At 42.2% G+C, this 23,605-nt stretch overlaps 1 protein-coding gene across 1 annotated transcript in view; it reads left to right on the top strand.

Annotated features, from left to right (window-relative positions):
- The window catches only part of LOC131258919 (protein slit-like), an 80,151-nt gene extending 64,416 nt beyond the window's left edge, over positions 1-15,735 (top strand). Inside the window, exon 2 of the mRNA XM_058260323.1 lies at positions 15,660-15,735. Within this exon, the coding sequence (XP_058116306.1) occupies positions 15,660-15,735 (76 nt within the window). The remainder of the gene's footprint in view (positions 1-15,659) is intronic.
- Positions 15,736-23,605: the final 7,870 nt, after the last annotated feature.

The following is a 23,605-nucleotide window of genomic DNA, read 5'->3' as shown; positions in this document are numbered from 1 at the left end:
CGAAACAGGAGGGTACGCATTGATATTGCACAACCGTATGCTGCACGGAACAAACCCACGAACAATTATAAATTACACCATACGTCAATGGATAAGCACTGACTGCGTACGCATGTCAAGCATAAAACAGAACCACTATCCCTGCGCTGCAGAACCTGTTCATACGCATAGTGGTTGACTTATCGGATGACTAACGTATCGCCTACCATCGTTGCGTACTATCATCCACAAGGCATGCATGTGTGCAGAACTTCGACATCAAGTTTGTCACAACAGTTGCACAGCGTCCCAATAACATATTATTGTCCGACGACGACGCATCCCACAATATCCGATGCACTTGGCGTTGGTATATTTGTATGCGGGATAAAACAAAGGGGTTTCATACATCAATATTTGCATAATACTGTGAAAGTTTTTTTTGTGCACTTGCACCAGCAATGTAGCTAACAAAACATACACGGATCTCGACGCGCCGTGTCAACGGTTGGTCGTGGTGGTTGTTTTCGTTCCCAATCGGTTTATTCCGGGTCATTGTTGGCAAGGGCTCTCAATCCGCGGCCTAGTCGATATTTTGATGACAAAGCCGTACCACCGGATAGTGATGCTCCTGTCCGACATGTTCGCCAACCACACGATGGGTGAAATTTATGAACTTAATCGAGCGCATAGCGGCGGAATAGCTAGGGATGAGATAACGCGAATCCCAGTTGCATAAGACAGCTTTTGTTTGTCCTAGAGCGAACGAAAATCGATCGGTTGGAAGGCAACGAGAGGTACATTGCAGGAGCGTACCTCACCATATTTCTTATTGATTATGATTCAGGACAACCTGGTATTCCGTATAGACTGTAGCTTTTACGATTATATTCTGACACCTTTGTCAACACTAACCTCTAAATCTAGTCACCCCAATGTACCAAATGGTAATGATGCATTGGTTAGGGATAAATCGGAAAACGAATCAATGAGTACATGCCAATTGTTTATTGATCGTGAAAACAAACAACGTGCCCACAAATATGATGGTACCGCATTTGTCTGCCTCGATTTATACCGCATTCAACCGCACATAATTAGAAAGCTAGAGCGCGGTATGAGAGGTAATGGTTTAAGTCCAGCTAAACTGCTCATTTACATTATGGGTTTCAATAGTTATTTATCGATTCTGGTTGATGGAAATCTCGTAATTCAGTAAACGCTTCGCTTTCGGAATGCATTTTAATTAATGCATACTAATTGATTAATCACCATCAATTGTCATTGAAATGCCATAAATAGTGGAAACTGTTGTGGTGTTCCATATCTGATCGTTTAAAATCATGCATTTTCATGTTTTACCAAACGTTTAATTTTTTATCGTTTACCCATTGCTATTGTCAATCATGATACCATTAATCGAAACACATTTTTCAATTACATTTATCACTTTGTTTTTCTTTATCTCTTCCAGGGTAAGTGAATCAAGCTCAACTGACTATGGTAAATACAGAAATGTCCTTCTTTTGTGTAAGTATAACTCCAAGTACTGCACTTTAGCTCAACATCAAGATACTGAACACCCTTTTTCTCCAGAAGAATTACACCATAACCATTGAACATGTCTTCATTGAACTGGCATTTCGTGCATTAACATACAGATTATAAATGGTTTCATTTAACGCCTGCCGACCACTGACGTACTTTTATCCTTGTGTCAGTGGTTCTAAATAGCACAATTATTAGATTCGGTTCCAAATAGCACAATGAAAGTGTTTTCTGTTAGTCGACTGATTGCAGACAAATTAACGTAGTTTCTGTAGGTATTGGGTGAAATCAACATTCTGGAGCATCTCGCAAAATAGACACTTCATGGGCTTAAGGGTGAGCTCTAACTCGCATCATGCTTCACGTTACTTTCCAATGCAAATTAAGAGACGCTAAATAGATAAAACCTTTAATCAACGGTGACGGAACTTCCTCCAGTCAGAAGAGTAGAGAAGGTATCAGATTTACGATAACACCAAAGCCATTCAAAAGTCTTATCATGGTGTTATTGCCCCTGCCTGCCTGGTGGTAGTATTTTCCTTTTGGTACTGTTCGTCGCCATGTCGAGAAAATCCTTTCAACCGACATCCGACAACCGTCGCTAGGAGAGGACACTCGATAAAGATTCGACATGGCGATAGCATCCGAACCACGGCCAACATCAAATTCTTTAGCGAGCACGGTGATACTTTTAAACATCGTCTTGGAAAACCACCATCCACGCTTTATCTAACAGCTGGATGCAGTTTAGATAAAGTGGATCAATTTCATGTTCCTCCTCTGATAGCTCACGACAGGAGGGACAGGAGAGAAAACCACTTTGAATAGCGTTGTGATTACATTGATGGCAATTGCATGATTGAACGATACCCAGCAGCGACAAACCTCTAACTTAGTCTTCACGAACGGTTGAACTAGTTCCCGTACGCAAATTGTATCATTTTTCAGAACGTCCCTTGTCTGTGTCGGATCCTTGGGAAGTAATATTCATACATTCCAATTTGTGCGATACGATGGGAAAAGATCGTTCGCACGGCACGAGCCTCTCGGCACCTATCTCGAGTGAGCATTTAGTCGGTTAAGTATTCGCCTCACGCAACTCATCCGTTTGGCGACTGGTGGGATGGAAGGGAGGAGCGGAAATTGCGGATGTTCCTGTGGATTTTCTTTTTCCAGCTGACGAAGAGACGGTTGAAAGGCGCAAAATGATAGATGAACTAATATTTTATTTCTGAGAAGTGTTTCTGATGTAGGTTGCTTGTAGAACCTCCTGTTAGTAGCAGCAGGTCCATCGGAAAAAATGAATGTCCCTGCTTGTCTTTGGCCGCATGGTTCCATGTGAAGGTGTGTAGCATCGTATCAGAATAAATTGCCGTTTGTGTTATTTTTTCATTCATGCCTAATGCTCTAGCGTAGATGCTCGAGATGTTTGCTTGCTTCTCTTATGTTGTTGTTCCTCTTCGTTGTTCGGTTCTTGAAAACCTCAAAGAAAAATGGCAAACTCCACGCCGTCAGGTGGAAGAGGTATCGAATGACAAACTCACCACTAGCCATTCAAATGGTAGCAAATGACTTCATCCCACTTTATCGATCTGGTGCGGACTTCCTGCTGTGCGGCCATTTGTAACGAAACAGCTTTGAACACGGGATGGGAGGCTGTTGTTTACTCTGCATGCTTGATGACTCCGGGGAGCGATAGAAAAATTTGCATTCAGCAAATTGTTGACGACAGTCACACGCACTTTTTGATCGCATAAAAGGAAACTCGGCAATGTGATTCCACTACGGAAATTCGATATCGGTGTCGATTATGACGATGGAGAGTACTTCTGTTTCGGCATTCTGGTCTACTCTCGAGGGAACCCTTTGGCTTTTTCGGTATCCATCAAGGGTGTTTCACGCCTCTAACACGGTTTGTTTGACGATTTCCATTCGAATAATCGAACGATTTGCAGAACTCCTCAAAAGAAAATAACCAACCCTCTTTTAAGGCTACCACTTTTCAATTTCAATTGATTTCACCCTGTTTGCTGTATACGAGGATATGTAATGCGTCCTTGCAGTAAGAGGCAAACTCAACACTGGAACAGGAATTGGAATGTGGAAAATTACATCAGATGTGCACACACTTCCCCACAATACAACGCCTGCTCTCGACTGTGGACCACCGCATTGTTGGCGATGTCTCGTAAATGTCACTTATCTTGATGGCGTAGAAATCGAGTCGGGTTTGTCATCTGCCCGCTTAAATGCGCTCAAGAGCTCGTTCCCGGTCCAGACATCGCCGGGCATTTCCCAGCGTGCAATGAGTTCACGATAATGTTTAATCAGCTTACGGCCCACTTTCCACACCGCTGCAACTTCCCGGAAAAGCTGGGATCAATGAAACTTCACCCATCCCCATTTACCGCACCCCGTTTTCGCAGGGTGATAAGTGGCCCGTCAAGATGGTTTCGCTCCGACGGCTTTCAATTGGTTCGTCTCGGTACCCGAGGAACTCACCATCATTTGTGCGAAAAAAAGGCTTTTCACTGTCAAGTGTGTGATGTAGGGATTTAAAAAGAAGTTTCAGTAAAAGGGCTACTGTTTTACGGCATGTTTACAGATGGTATCACATGTGAAGCCAATGTACGTTTGTGTTGTTATATTAAGAAGAATGAAAAATAATACTTTAAATGTCAAAGGATGAGTCTGGACAGTAATCCTAAGTTATTAAGTAATGTTTATAATTTCTCTATAAAATATCATATAAACCAGGAACTATGATTAAACTAACCGAATTAACTCAAGCATAAAATTTTATGCTACGGTCGTAGTTTCCTTTTTGAAAGCAAATTGGGACAAGAACCAGTAGCCTGTTGCGTTTTTCTTGAGCGTTTTCAAAGTCCAACAACTTATAGCGTGCGTTAATGAACACGAAAGTCTAATTGCTTTCCACATCGAACTGATGAATGATCATCTTCCGGTCTACTTTAGACGACGCAACAGGCCAGCCTAGGGTCGGTTTGTCTTTAACCTTTCGTTATCTTCTTTCTCTTCCGTACGCAAAGTTGGACCAGACTTGATTCTGCGTTGAGTTTGTCTGCATGATTTCTCCATCCATCTACCGCTTACATTGTAGTCCACGGTTATGTGATGTCTACAGCGACCACAACAACGGCGGCGACGACGACGTTTAAAAATATTTATGACGAACCTTGCGTCCCGAATTGACCATATGGATCGAGCCCGAACGACTTTCTCTCTGTAGCATAGTGTAAAAAAAAGTTGGCCATATCCATTCCTCCACCAAGACGCCAGCGCACAGTGGGAGGTCATCTTTCGGTGGGGCCGTTTTTGTCTGTTGAGTCCGTTTTTTTATGCGTGTGTGTATATTCTCTAGAGACTTTGGATATTTGTTGCAGACCCATTCGGTTGACCATACTGCAATCAAACACCGAACCCATAAAGTGGCTAGTCCCGTTCGTATTCGTGACCCACCCTGTTTATTTTGGGGAGACCATAATTAAATCTCACCCCAAAACAGAAGCGAAAGATCAGCTCCCCGTTTACAAACAAACGTGCAGTTGGGTGCACGTGTTCCGCGCACTGCTGGGTTTATTGATATTTAATAGGAGACTACATTTTATCAGCTCATAAAAATCATACACCGTGTGTACCTTGGTTATTGGGTCTGTTCGTACGTGTGGCCGCACACAAAGAGGTGGACTTAATGGTTGTAATTAATTTGAACCATCATAAAAATAATATTTGCTGTTGACTGGAGCAAATGGATCGTATAATTGAACTTCAGCTTAGCTTCAACGTTGTTAGCAGATGAAAAAGGTTTTCCAAAAGAAATTAGACGACATCAGAATGGGTTTTAGTAACAGTATTGTTGTTACAGGTTGTCTGGGCCAGGTTCACGATTGTGGATAAAAATATCCTACAAGCAAACGATCATCTTTCTTACATAGTTTAATGCGATCACTATCTTGCATAATTTGCATATGATCTACGATCTTCGTACTCAAACTGGGTCATCCAATGAGCCATTGCACCTCTAGGAGACGAATCGGAGCCGGTTCAGGATCCATCTTTCAAACTATCGCTCATCGTGTTGATCCAAGAGCAACATAAAATGCGCTCAGTCGACAGTTATGCGTCTTAGGCCTAACACCCTAGGGCAGATATCTTGCCCCACATGGGAACCCCTTTCACTTGGAGACAAGCCTCAACTGCATCTCTGAGCATCTGTAGAGTCTTAGGAGACGGTAGAATAAACCGTCCATCCGGCGACGGCGAGTCCGTCAGCGTGGAAAACAGTGGTCAGAGCTCTGAGGTTGTTGAGCCGATGCGGTCACACGAGTCAGTTAATTATCGGGGAAATATATTTCATTCATAAATTTTAATTAGCACAATAAATTAGAGGGACGGACCGGAGACACCGTGTGGAAAACCACATGCCGCAACGGGAGCTATCGTCACGTGTTTTGAAGTGCGCAATGAATATTATGTTTATTTCACATAAATTCTCCACCACTCCTCAATCTCCTTTACGTCCTCTCCCCTTTTTCGGATTATTTTGACCTTTTTTTAGTCGAGACTGCAAGAGGAAGGAATGTTACGGTGCATCGTGGGAGTGCGTGAAGGGTGGCTTCTGGTCTTCTGTTTCTCTCAATCAGACACTCTTCAGTTCTTTTTAGATTTGGCAGGGGCGTAGCAACAACAATTTCGTTTATAGACGCGCTACGCGTTTCTTTTTATCTACATCACTTAGAGTCGTGCATTCTTCGTGCGTTTTGAATTTCCTATAAATAAACAAATCGTTTGTTTCACCCTCTTGCATTCCTCTCGTACAATTCAGTCTTAAACGTGGGGAAGTTTTGAGGAACCTCACAAAATACGCAGACTCATAGAATGACTGACAGTTTACGGTTGATAGGTTCTGCGGAATTTGATTTTAACACCAAGTTGCTCCCAGTATGGATATCACTTACTTTAAATTCTGACTCCAACTCTTCATATCGGAAAAGTAGACATTTGTAATTAGTTTCATGGTATAATAAAAATCATTTATGGGCTTCTGAAAGAAGAAATAATCCTATCGAACAACCTTTTGCCTAAAGCAAAATGGATAAACTGGCGCTTGTGATTGCATTAAATATAAAAAGTTGACACCATTCCTCATACTTTCTAGTAGTGAAACAAATGAAACACTTTGACAAATGTGCTATTTTAAAGTTGTTAACCAAACCCGGTTCTGATTGTAACGTGAATTTTTCAACCCAGTGTGCGCAATAAACTGTAAAGCATGCCGGCATGTTTCTTTTGCACGTACCTCCCGAACAATCGAACGGAAAAGTAATAATCGAACCAAACTCCTCGTCGTTGAGTCGTTTGCAATAATGCAGCAAAGCAACTCAATTAATCATACATCGTACCATGGTCTCGCGCAGCCGTCCGATGCCCGAAGGCCACATTTGAGCACGAGAACAGCGTCACCGGGCCTCCATCGGATCTGGCGAGAAAATAAAACAACAACACAGACTCGAAAAGCTATAAACATTATCGAAGATCCCACCGGGATACAGAGATCCTTCCCTGAGCTGGACTCAATTCCGATGCAGGCTCGTTGCGGTGCCAGAAGGCGTAAAATGTCGACCATTTGCGACCATCGGGTTTCCCATCGTGGTGAGAGGGAATGCGGGTGGTGGGAAGGGATGATGATACTCACTCCCTCGCGCTATGAATCCGCCGGGTGTGTGGCACTATCGCGATCGATCACTTTTACTGACATTCCCCGTTCGGTGGAAAGGTTTAGCCATCGCCTCGACAGGAAATCCCCCGATGCTTGACCATCAAACAATCTGAAGGAAGGCCGATTCCAACACGGCATGACGTGTGTCGCTTAGAGCGGTTTTTATTGAGCTACGCACTATACAGTTGCATCCGATTTTGACGCAGCACCGCTGTAGTTCATTTTGGATCGATTTTACTCGAGGCGATTCGTAAGGCCGACGTGTCATCAGATGCTCGCCTGATGCTTACACCAACAACGCCGAGCCGATAAATCGGTGCCGTGGGTGATTGTAAATCGATTAGCTGACAGCGAGCCACTTACAGGCTTCTGTATTGCACAATAACAGCGCATAGGCAACGATAATGGTTACCCAATGGTCGTGCTCCATCAGTCATAAGGGAGAAGCCCTTAAAAGTATAGTGTACAAGACACAACCATCATAGGCAGAACAACATGTGTCTCTACCATTAACTTTTAAATAATCTTAAAGTTCTGTTACTCAAGTAAACTTCTTGTGGATCAACTATTTTGCAATCTAGTATATTTTAGAATCACAACGAAAGCTCAAGCAACAGCAATCGAGTTTGCTTGTTCAGTTCTGCAAAGTTTTACACCACATGAGGCATACGACGAGAAAGGCGCGAAAGTTTATGGCTGACTAATCAACAGTACCTACACTGGTTCATTGGTTCGTTTTCGTGTATCGACATTGTCTCCACGGATCCAGTGCTCGGAGCGCTCGTACTAATGAAGCTCCCAGTGCTTGAAACCGTACCGTTACTAATAAGCCGCCGAGTGAACGAACGAACGAGTGGTTTCCGTTCCAACCTAATGCAATTTCCTTCCACTTTACCCTAATTTGGTGCGCCTGGATCGATTTATGTTTATTGCCCCGATTACGAAGAGATTCCGGGGATAGACCCCCGGGAGACAAATGGTGATTCCGACAGTTGTGTCTCGCGCACTCACGCTTGCGAAGGAGAACTCGTGCCGTAGTTGCATGCGATGTGGCATCTAATATGAGCACACCTCTGTGTGGCACGGTGGTTTGGGAGTCTAATTAGGAAATGTGGAAATAATCGGATCGCTGTCACACTGGGGATTTTGACAACCGCGAGAAGGCTGTCGGTAACGGGAAGAAGAAATGCTAAACACTCGTATCCAAGAGGGTGGATAATACACGTACGTTTCACCCATGAGCTTTGAGTTGACACGCAGGAAGCGGCGTACTTTATGGAAATGTGGTCTAGAATAGGCAATTTTTGACGCGGTTGCTTAATTTATGACCCGTCTCGGTTGCCATTGGATATGACTACACAAAGCGACAGAATTTTGATGTTTTGCTAGCGGAAAGGTTAATTTTAGTAAAACAGGAGAAGTAGTGGAGAAAACTATACTTTGAATCGGTATCATTCATCATTATCTGTTCGATCTATTTAGAGCAGACTTCACACAACTTTCTTGGTTCATTTAGTAGCACTGACAACAGTGAGCACGATGCTCCTTCTTATGTACCTCCGCCTCTTCGGCCATTATGTAAATTACATTTCAAACAAATTACATTTTCTCTGCCATATCCTGTCTGTTTTGACATTTATGCGATAAGATTAATGATCTCGATAGATAATTTATACTACCGATTCAGAAAAAGCGTTGCAGAGATGCACCACACAGCCGGTCAGTGAGTCCTACCCGCGGTGATGGGCCAGTTTTTGTTTTGTCTTTTGCTCGACAGGAAACCTACAAACGAGGTCCAACATCGTTTAATGTGTTGTTGGACATGGATGTTGTTGGTTGTTGTATCTCTAATATATTCAAATTGACTACATAGCCCCAAAAGAGTCAGTAGGTCTATCTTTCTTGGCTGAATGCCTGAAATTGGGGAGAGATTGCATACACGGCCCTATTGAAGACGGTATGCTACGAGTATTTATGTCGAATTTCGACAAATTTATATTTAGGTATCTGGTGCATGGAGGTACGTGACGTCCACCGACCCCTGCATGCGGATGTTCTTCGTTTGCGCAGACCGGAAGGTATTAATTAGTTACAGTACGGTTATTTTCCCTAACCATCCAGTTGGTCAACAACTCCGCCTAAGACATAGTTCGTCCGGTGGCAAGTGGATCGGGCGTGGTGTCGCCTTCTTCTAATATCGACTGAGGGTTTTTTTTCTATAGCAGACATATTTTTCTGTTCCTCTTATTTTAGACATGCAAGGCCACTCGGACCGGGATTTGACCATGTATTTGCAACGATGCGTTTCTTTTTTTCCGGCGTGGAGTTGCACTCGGGAGGGTTTAGGAATACCGTTCAACCGTGAATTTCGTTACAGACACCATCCGTTCTCAATTCGTTTCAGCGTGACGCCGAGTGAGAGGAGAAATTATGTCCAAACGTCCCCATTTGTCCAATTGGAATTTCATATGCGCTCTGTTTGGTGAAGGTCGCTTACGATCTGATTCTTTTGGGTTTGAAAATTTGGGGAAGAAAGTATGCGAGCTTTAATCGAGTAAAGATTGTTAGAGATCATTTTTCCGAATATATTGGAAAACAAGTATTCTCCTGACTTATGAAATTATCCATCTCGATGATCATCTTTGTTTTGTTCCTTCAATACCAACTTATTTTTATTGTCCAAAAATTGACTCATGCTAATTGTTTAAAAATCAACTAAATTGACATTGAACAGAATGTGTTCATAAAATATTTAGTCACTGAACCAACATCTACGTCAGCTCGACATGACTTGTTTAATATTTAAATTAGAACATTCTCCCGTGCAAGACCGTTCGATTCCCAGGAGTAATAAAACTCTCACCAGAAGTTCGCACCGGCGCTTCGATCCTGAATAATTGCTCCCAGAATCAACGAATCGAGGAAAATCTCGAGCTCATCAAATATAAATTAAACTCTGTGCGCCACCCTCCATGCCCTACGTTCGCTGTCAAAGTTCATAATTTTATTAGCATATTTCGCCCACTGAATTATCCTTCCGTTGGTAACATCTTGAAATAAACCCGAGCAAGGTTACGATTGCGTTGATGTTTTTCGCTGGGTTATAGCATTTTATTTCCAGCAAGCGCTTCATCAACTCATCCTGTAGCAGACAAACTCTCCCCTGCGGAAAAATGGACCCCTTTTGTCCGCCACTTCAGAGCTTCACAATCACGGTGTGTCGGTGTGTACACAGTTGTCGCGTGCCGGATGACACTGATGAAGACGAAAGGAAAGACGGAACACTGCTCGGTCGGTCGGCCGGAACGTAGCATAATAATCGTAGCTGTCATTTGACAGATTCCACCAACGGAATGGGGCTATGGCAGAACGGATCAGAACAGGCTCGGATGGAGGAATGAATGCTACACAGAATTATGAACCACGAACTGTACCATATCAACGATTATACAAACCGTGCTTCCACTCACCAGGGGAAGGAAGTTAAGAGAATTTCACCCTCAAAATCTCTATAGTATGATCCAGATGGGACTGTTTGTATGTTTCTCAACTCCAGACATTGCTGAAGGTAGCGCTAGTTATAATTTGCTTCCACTCAGCATTGGTTTCTTTCGTGCTTATTAAAAATTAGTCCACCAACGCACCTAATAATCTCTCACCATCTGTCGATGTACACGTTTGTTCTTGTGGGTAATGAAGCACAAAAACAAAGTACGCATGACCCAAGATGTGACTCAGACCTAATATGTGTGTACAGGCTCGCAAGTGCTGTAACAGTGGCCTAAGATTTGGCCGTTGACAGCACATTAACAGTGGAAGAGATGTAGACAGGAGATAAAATGGCACGAAAACGCAATATCAGAGGAACACGTTTCCTTGAAGCAAATGGAACATCAGCATCCTGTCACTTTTTCCTTATCCCTTTGGGCCAGGCATTTACTTCGCACACTCAGTGTTTCTTTATTTTCCCCCTCCTGCCGTTGGGCGCGGGTGCCTGCTGCCCTTACCCTCTTCTTTTTGGCAGGGAAAATCGTCATGCTTTGCTTAGGTTTTGCGTCTTCCGCAGAAAAGGCGAACAGTTTTGTTACATCGTTCGCACATGCTGTTCCTTTTAATTTGGGATACATTACACACCGCATTATTCACGTCGTATTCCGGACCTGCTCGGCAGCTACCTTCTGTACTTATTTTGATTATTGCATCAACCACCTCCACCCTACTACTATTTGCTGAAACTTTGCTTGAAGGTGTACCAAATCTAAAAAGCTACCTCCATTCTTTCCTCAATGTTCAGACAGTGTGTAGAAAATCAAGGGTGGGAAATTCCCAATGGAAAAATACAACCCCATGGTGGACGTTTTGGAACCGTTAGGGGGACGTGAACGTGAAGTCGGAATTATTTCTTCCCACCGATGCCATATCCGGCTCCGTCACGCGTTCCGTTTGCGTAGTTGGTGCAAAAAGATACCGGAAAACCCTCGTTATTTTCCCGACTTTCTGTCAGTACGCTGCTTTTATGCTCCCGTCTTTAGTCCTGCAATATCGCAAGGAAACACCGACACTATTTTGCCATTCTAGCCAGTGTAACTTTTTTGTCTCATTTTTCCCCCTTCGTTAAAAGATGGGGAACGTGTTTTTATTGGTGTGATTTTCTGTTGTTTTAACATTTTTTTGGTAGCTTGATCAAGATGTTTGCGTAGATATGTTGTTCAGGTAGGTTAAGTGTGTGCATGGGATAAAGAAATGGCGCAGTTGAAATACACACACTAAAGAGAGTTGTTGGTAGTCTCTTTTTTTATGGTTGTGTGTTTGTTATGCGATGTTGCTGGTTCACCTTCAATTTTTCCGCCCTAGTTTCCTTATCATGAGAAATTCACAAATATTCATTGTTACCTTAGGGTGAATACATTGAAAATTGATAATTCGCCACTAAAAAAATGACTCCCTGGTGAACTCTAAAGGCAATGCTAGTGTATCAAAATCGCAATGAACCCAGGCTTAACCCAAACAACACATGCTGACCATGACTAGCCAGTCACGATCGCATCTTCGGATACAGTGCAGAAAACATAAAATAAAAACGTTGCAGAAACAACCCGGTAAAGCCTCTCCCAGCTTCCGATCACCCCGGATCGTGGGAGAAGCAATGAAAAATTCAGCAATCAGTTGAGCGCAGATTGGTCCAAAGTGATGCAGGCAAGGCGAATAACGGTTGCAGCAACGCCAGAAGGTCAGTCGCGAACGGGATGGAACGGTGCAAGAAAATTGAGCCAATATTTCGACCGGTATCGAGCGAACCGCCAAATTGCCGACCGAACGTTCTTGACCTCAGCAGTTCCAGCGGATGAACTTGTGCTGTGATGCTGATCCACCAATAACATCGATGTGCCTGGTGCTCGAAGTAATTGATGCTTGCGAAGGTCTCGACAATTACTCATTCGTTCCCGACAATTCCTTTCGCCCGGTTCGGTTGACCTGCTTGTCGGCTGTTCAGAGGAAATTCTTTCCAATTCTTCACCTCGCTATATGAGATGATCGCCTAGAAACGACCTTTATCCATTCCATGGCATTCTGTCACAGATACCGTTAAATCCGATCAAAATCATTCCGATTCCGTGCAGGACAAGGTTCGAACGTATTTTTGTCACCGTTTCGGTTCGAAACGCATATTACCAAGAGCCAACTTCAGGTCATCTAATCTCATTTGTCCCATCAGATTCGGATGCGGGTCCGAGATCACGATCAAGATCATATAGGTTGCTGCCGTCTTGTGCTGCGATGATCAACGGTCCGGATTTACGGCCGTCACCATGGAAGCCTTTCCAGTTGAATTCGATTTGAGTGCATATAATCTGATTTTGACAAGGTCCAAATGGAGTGAAATGAGATTAGCCACCAGATTTTCCGCGGATGTGATCTTCCCGGTAGGTCAGGATAAGTTTTTTTCTTTTCGTTCCAACCTTTATTCCTATCTAGCCTATAGTACGTCGACCCTGTTTGACCGATATTGTGTTTCGAAACAGGACGCTTCTTTCGATACCAAAATCACCAATTTTTCCTACCGATTCAAGCCGATGATCTTAAGGTTCAGAATAAGGTTTAGTTTGCAAACAGCTCGAAGCTAATCGTGTGTTCAATTGGACAAAACATTGGCCATAAGCCACTGCACAATGGGTTTCGTAGAATGCACGGTAGCTACATTAAACACGATCTCTGCAAAATACAGTTATTGCTAGCCAAACATCACGTTGCGCTCGTGTCAACCAATTTGTATGAACTTTCACTTCATGGGGTGTATTTCACATATTTTTCATACCGCAAACTTACCCTCCGAACATGCCAATCCTGACCACAGACGACCACCGGGTGTTAAAAAGGGTCAATGCTTAGCTTCTACTGACGGCACAAAAATCTCGAGTGCCACGAGGGCAGAACGACGCTGGTGATCTGCTGACAAAACCCGCTGTCTCACAGGGAGACCTCACCGATGGGTTCGGAAAGTGGAAAAAAGGGAAATTGAACGCTGTGGCCAATGTGATATTATCTTTTCCCGGTACGAAGGCGATCGAGCGATGTTCGGCGGTCGTGTGCGCCTTCCGCTGTGTTTGGTCAGCCTGATTTACTTAGTGGAAGACTTATATGGTAGAAAAAGACGAGCGATTTCCAAGTTTAACAGAATTGTAACAAAGATGCGAGCGAACCAAACTCTGTATACTTACAAGAACTTCGTCCGAACAGATCTCAGACCCCGATGTACACAAACAGATTGAAGCCATAATTCGTGACTCGCGTGGGGCGTCTCGGAATCGAGCGAAAGTCGGAAAAAGAGGTAATTGTGATATTGTTAGCCATTTCTGCAATTTATTGACCAGTCTCAGACGATATTCTCGGTCGTCTTGGCTTGATCTTGTTTATGTTAGGAGTCTAGTCGACTCTGAAGTGCTCTATCAAACCCCTGGCAGATAGGTGTCCATGTGCACGTTTCTTCGATTTCCATCCGTGAAAATCGGCGTGTGTCATGCAAATAATCGAGCGAACGGTGTAGGTGAGGAGGAAAGTTATGTTATATTATTTGAATAGCTATCTCCAACCTTTGCTTAATAGAGACTCTATCTTACCGCTGAATTGGACCAGGAAAGAGGCATTGTTTGCATAAGGCTATGTTGCGCTATTAGACCTAGTAATATCACCATTATTGATTGTATTATTATTATTATTATTATTGCTGAACTCGTGAATCATGATGGTTTTTATATCTTTGATTACTGATTCTATCAATTGTTGCGATTGGAGGAGAGCAAACAGAAGGTTGGAAATGTATAGCTTCCTTTTTTCTCTTCTCTACTCAGTTCTTTAGTTTTAGCAATTGCGATTATTAGCTTGCGATCTTATGTTCTTCCTCGTCTGGCTGGGATTATTTTCTGTCCATGAGAGCCCAAAAACCTAAGATTAAGATCAGTTTATGGTAGACCCTACTATGCTCAACAGTACGACATAGTATAAAGCTGAAGGCTTTCGCAATTCGCAACGCATTTAGCTAAAATTATATAGAGCCCATAAGAGTTTTAGTATGCTTCAACAAAATCAAATCAATCTTTTCTTTCCCTTCACTTCTTATTATCTTCATTAATAAAATATTTTGCTAACGGGTTTACCCATGAAATACTGACTTATGGGTCACTGCGTAATACCCATGGACCCCACGTTACGCTACCGTGATATGATTTATTCTACACTGATTAATACCTTTCACACGAACACCTTTTACATACCCTGCTGGGTCACTGCATCTTCCTAGCTTCACGCTGTGGACCGGCGGTTGCTCGTCGTCGTTCATTGTGGGGCGTGCGTAGACATAAATTTCAACATATGATGCATCACTCTCGGTGCAATAAATTACAATTACGCGAAACAATTAAAAGCGTGAAGTGGGCGGACAACATTCATCTAACCCCGTGCGGAACACATGATCCTAGCGGTCGTACAGAAATTCATTCTAAATGTACATTATTATCAAAAACAGTTTGATAAGCTGCGATTAAATTTCCCGCCCTGAGTTGCAAAATCGGCGGTCGCTAGCGTTTGAATGCTGAAGGTGTTGAAAATCACACTGTACTGTCTGTCCCACCAGAGATGGTTAATTAATTTTCCACCCATTCGAGAGAGAACATTGCGGAAGGGATGGTAGGTGACATTTATGCCTCCCGAACCTTCGCTGGCGATACAACCGGCACCACGGGAAGACCACACCATCGTTGTGAGTTCCGGACGATTCAGTAGGCGTGATGTTGGTGTCAGTTCGCGTCAGTCGTTTAATGCACTTTCATCACCATTCCACCGAACCGGAGCAAGCGTTTGCGTTTTGCTCTCTTATCTGCACTTCACATTTCAGCCCGAACGCTTCGTATCGTCAGAATCATCAACAGCTCTCATCGTCGCACCGGTTGTGGCATGATCGTGATGATTAAACTCTGTTCAGCACCACGCACGGTCTAGAAAATTGCATTGCAGAAAGTGTGTCCGAGCGAATGATTCGCGTAGCTTCGTGGTTGTCATCGCGGGCTCTATAACATCGCAGTGATTGCAGATCAACGCCACTCGGTGGACACAAAACGTGGACGAGACGTATTGCAGAAGAAGAATCGCATCTTTTGCGAAACCATCGAGACCAGCCGAAGAAACCGTCACGCAGTGCGCGAGAGTCAACAGGTTAATTTAAATGTCGTGTATGAATATTTTATAGCATTCAATTAATCTTGCTCTACGATGGACTTGCGTTGGCCCGTCGGCGGTTGCAACCAACGAGCTCCACCGGTTTGTGGATCTAGAAATAAATTTGCGGTGTTTATTGCCAGCAGCCCATCGCAGCGCCGCGTTTTGCATAAATCACCATAATAATTTTGCCATCTGGCCGCGCCCTGCCTTTTGAAACTGGGTGGTTGAGCTAGGCATAATGAAACACTTCGGCACTGTGTTGCACGTATTTGCAGGCAGTAGCGAAGAGGTCTTTCTAATGCATCCACCTCAGGGAAGAATCTCTTCAACTTTGTTGGCATCCCCAGATTATGTTGACGCGCTTATGAAAAACAAACATTCATAGCACACTAATCTTCGGTAACACGATCACACTTTTACATTTAATTAATAAAATACAACACGGCAACTCTCCAAACATAAGCCTCAAAGTACCGCAAAAGTGTAAAGCGTATTGAAAGAAAGAAGACATTTCTTGCAATTTCCAACTTAACATACGCTCGTAATTGACATCGATAAAGCCAGTGTCGCCATATACAGGAAAACCGTAAAAGTATCCCAAGCTCGAATGTTTAGTATTCCATGATTTTTCGTCATCTTAGTTGAAGCCTCGCAAAGACAACGTGCTGCGGACAACGCAGTTTATTGGTAAATTATCAAAACACTATGTTTTTTAAAACCTTCTTCAAAGCAGAATACATTTACCATAAATAAGGTTGTAAATGAGATAACCACTTGCAGAGCTCGCCAAAAGCGACAGGCAAAGACCAATTAAGGACAAATTTAAAAGCAAATGAGTGACTGAAACTAATATCTTAATATCGTTCCCGTAATAAATATGATTCCATAAAGAGATAACTAATTGAATGAACAACTCTTTGAAAAAAGCTAATTAACGAAAACGTAGATCGAGAAGGAGCAAAGTTGCAGCAACGGCCGAAAATTGTTTTCAATTCGCCAGATATTTTGAAACAATTTACGATACCGGATTGATTAGAAAAGTATTTACTTCTCAGAAGCTGCTACAAATTTGAAATTTTATTGCTTTATGTTGTTCTCTCGAGTGTCGAACTGAACACGATATACCACTTCGCCGTCAGTAAAAAAGATAGGTTGGAATAATTTTCCACCAGCGATGATGTCGCTTTCGTCCGGTTGAAACCACAAACATGTAATTGCAAACGAAAACAGGAAGCAAAGGGGTTTGGGTTGTTCTGCTGCATATAATTAACTGCAAAGCATGTTCGATCAATGCACCGCAGCGCGTGGTTTATGGTTTGCATAAATTAACACTGATCGCTTCGCACGGAAGTTTGGGTCGATGGTTACCGAAATGTCAAAACCGAAACAGATAAACTGCTAAATTGTGCGAGTCACATCCTGATGCCTCACGAAATCTTTGCCTCCAGGGGCGAAAACATTTGCAAGCTGTTTGCCTGATGCTGTTACAGCTGCATCACGCTGTGCCATTAATGTCGAATCATTTCCATGCTTTAGGCAGACTTATTGATTGGCTTGCTGCTCCCACGTGAAATCGTATCTCGAGTCAAACCCCCACTCGAGGCCACTTTTTTATCCGCAATATTTTCTGTTTTCTAATTCGTTTTTTCGCATCTTCACAACCTTTCGTCGTCCACTGTTTACCGTTCAATTTGTGATCAATTTCTTTGCCTTGATCCTTTTCCCTGATCAATTGTATCCTGAGGCAAGCAAAATGGGGTTTAAAATCGATAGACTCATGAATTGTCAGATGTTGTTTTGCCCTGGAGTCACAATAAAATTGCTAAATCAAGAGTAAAGAGAAATTGTTATTTTAACGATCGATAATTGATGATGCGATGGTCAGAAGTGGGCAAAAAACCAAACAATATAATAGTGGTTTACGTCATGTAAAAGGGGACCAAAATAGAACAGATTAATCTGTTTACGGTCATATTGGTTCAACGAACGGATCGGTTGTTTGACTTGCTCCTCAAAGAGTTGCATAATTCTGACAAACTGCTCACTAGCTACAACGATTGGCTTTTGCGCTGGCACGGGATGAAAAATCCTCTCTTCCGGCCATTCGCTAATTCACTACACCCGGATTGGGATTGCAGTGAGATGAAAAATGTATTTGAGTTGTACATAGCGAAAGAAACGCCAAACAACCTTCCTTCAGGGAATCAATCCTATTCCCGGGTCGCAAAATGGAAGAGAAAAGCCACGAGGGTTGCGTAGCGTTGAACTTGTTTGCCATAATTTGCAACGACCTGGAGATTCCGCCAGGCAACATTCGTTCATCCCTAAGCGCAGGTATCTACAGAGTACCGGCAACCTTTCAACTCTTACCCTAACGATCCTTGGTAAACACACACACACACACGGGGAAATGTAGCTTGGTAGAAAGGTGGCCCTATAAATCATATAATGTTGTCAAAATTTCATAAAAGTGTAATTAATCATCATGGTGGCGGTGCCTTCGTTGGGTCTTCGTTTTTACGTTTTTCGACAGGTTTTCAGACTTTTTTTTTATCTATTTTACGCATTCATTTCGTTTTAATTTACGGTACTTTTATCCACGAAATCTAGCTTGTTGCCTGGGATCAAATAAAAGATAAAATAATAATTGTCTAAATGCAAACTGTGCAAAAGGTGAACAATTGAGTTATAATTGTTTGAAATATCTTTCTTGAGCAAAAAATTAGTTGTGGTTAGCCTTGTGGCGGATTACGTGATTGGGAATCATTACGTGATTACGTGACGTAGGGAATCATTACGTGATTGATAATGATCGGTATTAAGCTTAGAAAATAGCAAGTAGGAATTTTAGAACGTAAAACCGAACCATTACATTCTTCCGAATTTTGAACAGGAAGATCTCCTTGAAATTCAAAAATATTTTGTAAAATTCACTGATATGCAATAATTTTTTTAAATTTATTTAAATAATTAAATTTTTTTCCTCATTTTCCAAACAACCGAAAAACCTTAAAAACTATTTTTACATAGTCAAATGCCTTTATTCGATAATCTACTGCAATGAGATTGCCAATTAATTCCTCCGGGGACTGATATAGCTCTCATGAAACTTATGTTGCCAAAGTTAGCAACAGGCCTGCTTCGAAGATATTTGGTAATTTATTGAAGCTAAGATCCGATGACACTATCGACCATTCGACGGTAGGGTGATAAACAAAACAAACACCAACATTTTCGGCACCGGCGAGACAAGAGGAAGGCAGGAAAGGCGGAACTACCTTTTATGGAATCAACCCTGCTTGATTTGCTACGGCCTAGAATTTAGTTCCCCACCAACGATGGGTATGACGGGTTTGGGAAAATTGAAATTTATGACTGCTCAGGGACTACGGCAGACGCCCGAAAAGGTTCAATTAGTCAGCTCTCAGCCCTCGGCTATGACGCTGCCAAACACAAACTATCACAAATTGAACGGAACGTTTCTAAACATTCGCAAAAATAATGGCATTTTGTTCGGATGGCTTCATTGAGCTTTTTCATGCGATGATGGAGAAGCACCTTAATTTGAAGGTTTCTGGATCTTTCCACATAACTTTTCTTATTCTTAGTGCTTTATAAAACTGATCATACCTTAGCAAACCTGACGTTCTCTTACTAGCCAAAGGACGGGAAGCAATGCGCAGTACATATTCGTTAGAAAAACAGTAGCAAATAGTTGCCTAATAAAAAGTTACGACTCCCCTGGCGGCAATAGCTCCGTGTAAGCTTAGGTGTTGGTCCCAGTATCCGCTGGTTAACCAACCATGATACCCCACCCTGAAGAGCCTGCTCTGGCGACGGATCATAAACAGCTCGTCGGGGTCGGGGTGATGCCGTGTCGGGCGACCTTCTGGCGAACTCTCTTGGCTCACGTTGACCCATGTATGCTCCACAGGCGGCACTAAACAGCCTTTTTCAATAAAACGTCTGCTCTAAACATTGCTTTCGAAAATGGACGCAAAAGAAGCGGAGGGTGGATTTACACGACCAGACCGTCCTGATGAAGGATGAGCTTGAGCTAAGGTGGATAAAATAGCGTATCATAAAAAAAGTCCATTAGCTGCCGACACCAACAGTGTGCTCCGGTTTCCTGAAGTAGTCCATGTAATCCTAAATTCACTCGAAGAAGCAACAGGGTTTTCCCACTACCCATCCTTCCAATCCTTCTTGGACAATTGCACACAACGTTAGAATCCGTGCTTTGTATGCATGCTTTCCGGAATGCTGGCTCAGGATTATATGTTTCTCGTGATATAATAAAACTGTCGCGACGATTTCAGACGCCATGGCAAAAGTGTACCTCTTTGCATGTGGCAAACTTTGTCCTACGTGAGTCATCCTGTATTTGTTGATATTAATACTTTACAGAGCCGGTAGTAGACGACTATGGAAGTACTATACTTCAGCTTCCCATTAGTGTTTCTATACATATAGACGTGACTCATGAACGTAGTTGTTAAGAAGTAATGAGTGACAGGCGGATGCCGAGTTTTACGTTGAAGTGGAAACAGAGTGCATGTCCACCAGGTGCACATGCAATTTGGAAAGCATATAAATATGGTGATGCAAGTTTTAAATACTAAAATTGTATTTTAGCTTTTAATGCGATATTGATGTTTGGAATACAGGAAGAATTGAGACAAAACAATAAAAATTAACGTCTGAAACCATCTGAAAAAAAGCACGAAAAACCATCGAGCCTGGGTAGGTACGGAGCGGGGCAAGGGAGAGGAGGGGTCAAAGTTGAACTGGCAGCTCTTTATTTCCAGAACACTTTCACGTGCAATTGGATTTTATTGGCTTAACAAAATTGAACTATTGTCCTTTGGCTAGCAGGAATTGTTGATTTATCCCACGTCGTACGCACTCCATTCAGGGTGAAGTTTGATAAATTTGTCAAATTAAAATCACAGTGACATGCGATGTGTCTGACGGCGAACAACAATGTTACATTTGCGTAATTACAGTGAATTTTCCCGCTTTTCCCTCACGGGAATCATAATGAAATGTAACAATTTGGAATGCAATTATTCCCTTTCAATTTAAGGTGGAGGCTTGAAAATCCATTAGCAGGATGCAATTTACATTTGCTCGATCTCTATCGAACAAGTTCGGGAGAAAAATCAATAAACGTAAAAGATGCAAGTGCGGTGCTTCAATCGGAAATTGGTTTTTGCAGGACAACCATAACACGATTGTTCTCAAATTCTGAAGCAACTTCGCTGTCGCAACGTAAAAGCAATTCCTGCATCCTTTAATCGTTTCATGGGATAAAATAATTATATGCATTAAAAAAATAATATTCATAGAAAATAATTCTTTGAATTATTTTAGAATAAAGAAGAAAAGAATCACTTTAATAGAAAGTATGTTCTACTAGCTAATAAGAGAAAACTAGAAAAAAAATGTCTTCTTGTGAATAGAAGGCAATAAATATGCTAGTGATTCATCCACTTGTTGTTTAGTCGGCCGTTGAGAAAAAACACGTGTACCAAGTGATAGTTTACACCTGGGAATGTGATGACTCGTCTTTCGCAAACCTCATGAGAAAAAATTGTCTCCTGTTAATTCGGAATACATTTCACTCAGCAGTCCACCTTGAGTCGTTTGTTTAACGTCATCATGTTTTACCTCACTCTGCGGCTGGAAGTATCCCGCTTACGATGATGTTTTGATTTGAATTAATTAACTACAGAAAACATCGGAATATGTTCTACCTCCTGCTACGAAACGCATTAGTGCGAGTGCTGTGTGTAAACAAGATTTTCGCGGGCTTAAGGCCGCGCATAGAAAAAAATCATCGATCACGTGGAATAGAACTTAATCCGACCTATCTTTTTAAAATCCTGTTAATGAATCGTTTGACTGAAGAAAGTGATTCGATGTTTGCTTAGTAATTACAATTCGACCCAACACAAACATAAACATCACACTACGCATCTCGCGACCAACGCCTTGTTGAAATTGGATACTGTAACGTAGATCTGTCCTCATTGGGATATTTTCTAGTGCTTGGAAAGATTGAACCAGTCTGTTATGTCTTTGCGCAGCAGAATTCTTCAGTTCTCTCATGGATATATAAATATTTTCCCATGTTTACTGGAAAGATAGTTGAAAGGAACGTTTCTTATGTTGGTATCCTTTCAGTATGTTTTGTTTTAGGCTTCAAGATAGAGATGTTCGTTGGTTCTTCCCTATAGAATTGACGAGGCTTAGGTGCATTCAATCGAAAAAATACTCATTTACCATTACTCTCTATAACATACTCCCATAAATATTAAATCGTCTCCTAACATTCGAACATTTATCCCTTCCACTGGAATGACGTTGTTTTCCGGAAGTTTCTATCTCCTGAGACCACCCATTTTGCTGCTTACGACTTGATATATTTATTTTATTTTGACAAATATATTTTCGATCGGAAATGAACTGGATAAAAGTACCACAATGGGACGCAATGAGCAGAGTATCCTTCAAATGCACCATACCAAAGGACCGAAGATGATGCACAGCTACGCCGATGGCAAAAACGACGAAGACAAGTATTTTACTTTGAGAAAACGAAACCGAAACGGTACCGCCTTAGGCCACCCGGAAGCGGGAAGAAAATATTGACAAAATAACGACCGAAAACTGGCAAAGTCTACCACACACACACACACACACACTGGAGTTGCTCAACCGAAGGCCATTCGGCGCACAGCCCTCGAGCTTTCGTAGGGATTGTTTTCTTTAAAATTTAACCCAACGTCGGCCTCGAAAAAGAAGCGAAACCAATAAAATACAATAAACTCTCCACCACCCAAGGGGGAAAATGTCTGCCACTAATGTTTCTTGGAAAAGTGCGCCCCACCAAGTCCATAGAGTCCGCTACGTTCTTCGTGGTAAAATACAGCACGATACCCAGAATGTCTCTGCAATTCGACCGAAGGCAGGGTCTTGAAATCACCCCAACCACAACGCGATTCCCAGGCGATAGTTTTACAATCCAACTCAATATTTCGAGCACATAAATTATAAATATTTTTATTTTTATCAAGTCATCCTCAACCTTGCAGAACCGGGTTGGACTGAGAGGTGTTTCCTTCGATCCCTTCTGAACGTCCGGGCCACGTTCTGGATCTGAGCACCGTCTTTAAATATGCATCAACTTCGGAAGGGATGAGCAACGATCTTTTTCTGAATCGTTGAAGGTGTTTTTTTTTGTTTCATTTAAACCTTCATCTTTTCGCTCGCTTAGTCGGATTCTCAATATGTGTCCCTTTTTTCATTCCTGCGATCTTTTGCTGTGTTCTTTAACGAGCAAGATATTTTCTTCCTTGTTTTGAGGCTTCTGGGTATTACATTCATCTGTATAAAATGTCGAGCCTGAAAAAACAAAAAATACGGTGACGCCAGTGAACAGAAGAATTTTTAACATCTTTATCAGAAATCGGACATGGCAGATGCATCGAGTTATTTCTCCATACTATACTGCTGATGGTGGCCATGTCTCATGAGTGAAACATTCTGTAAAGCGAGATAGTCTGTCTCTGATCAGATGTTTACTTTGCGTAGCCTTATTGAAATATCAAATTATGAAAA

Source organism: Anopheles coustani, chromosome 3 (genome assembly GCF_943734705.1).
Source record: "Anopheles coustani chromosome 3, idAnoCousDA_361_x.2, whole genome shotgun sequence".
NCBI classification, from domain to species: domain Eukaryota; kingdom Metazoa; phylum Arthropoda; class Insecta; order Diptera; family Culicidae; genus Anopheles; species Anopheles coustani.
This window is presented reverse-complemented; position numbering and strand designations above follow the sequence as displayed.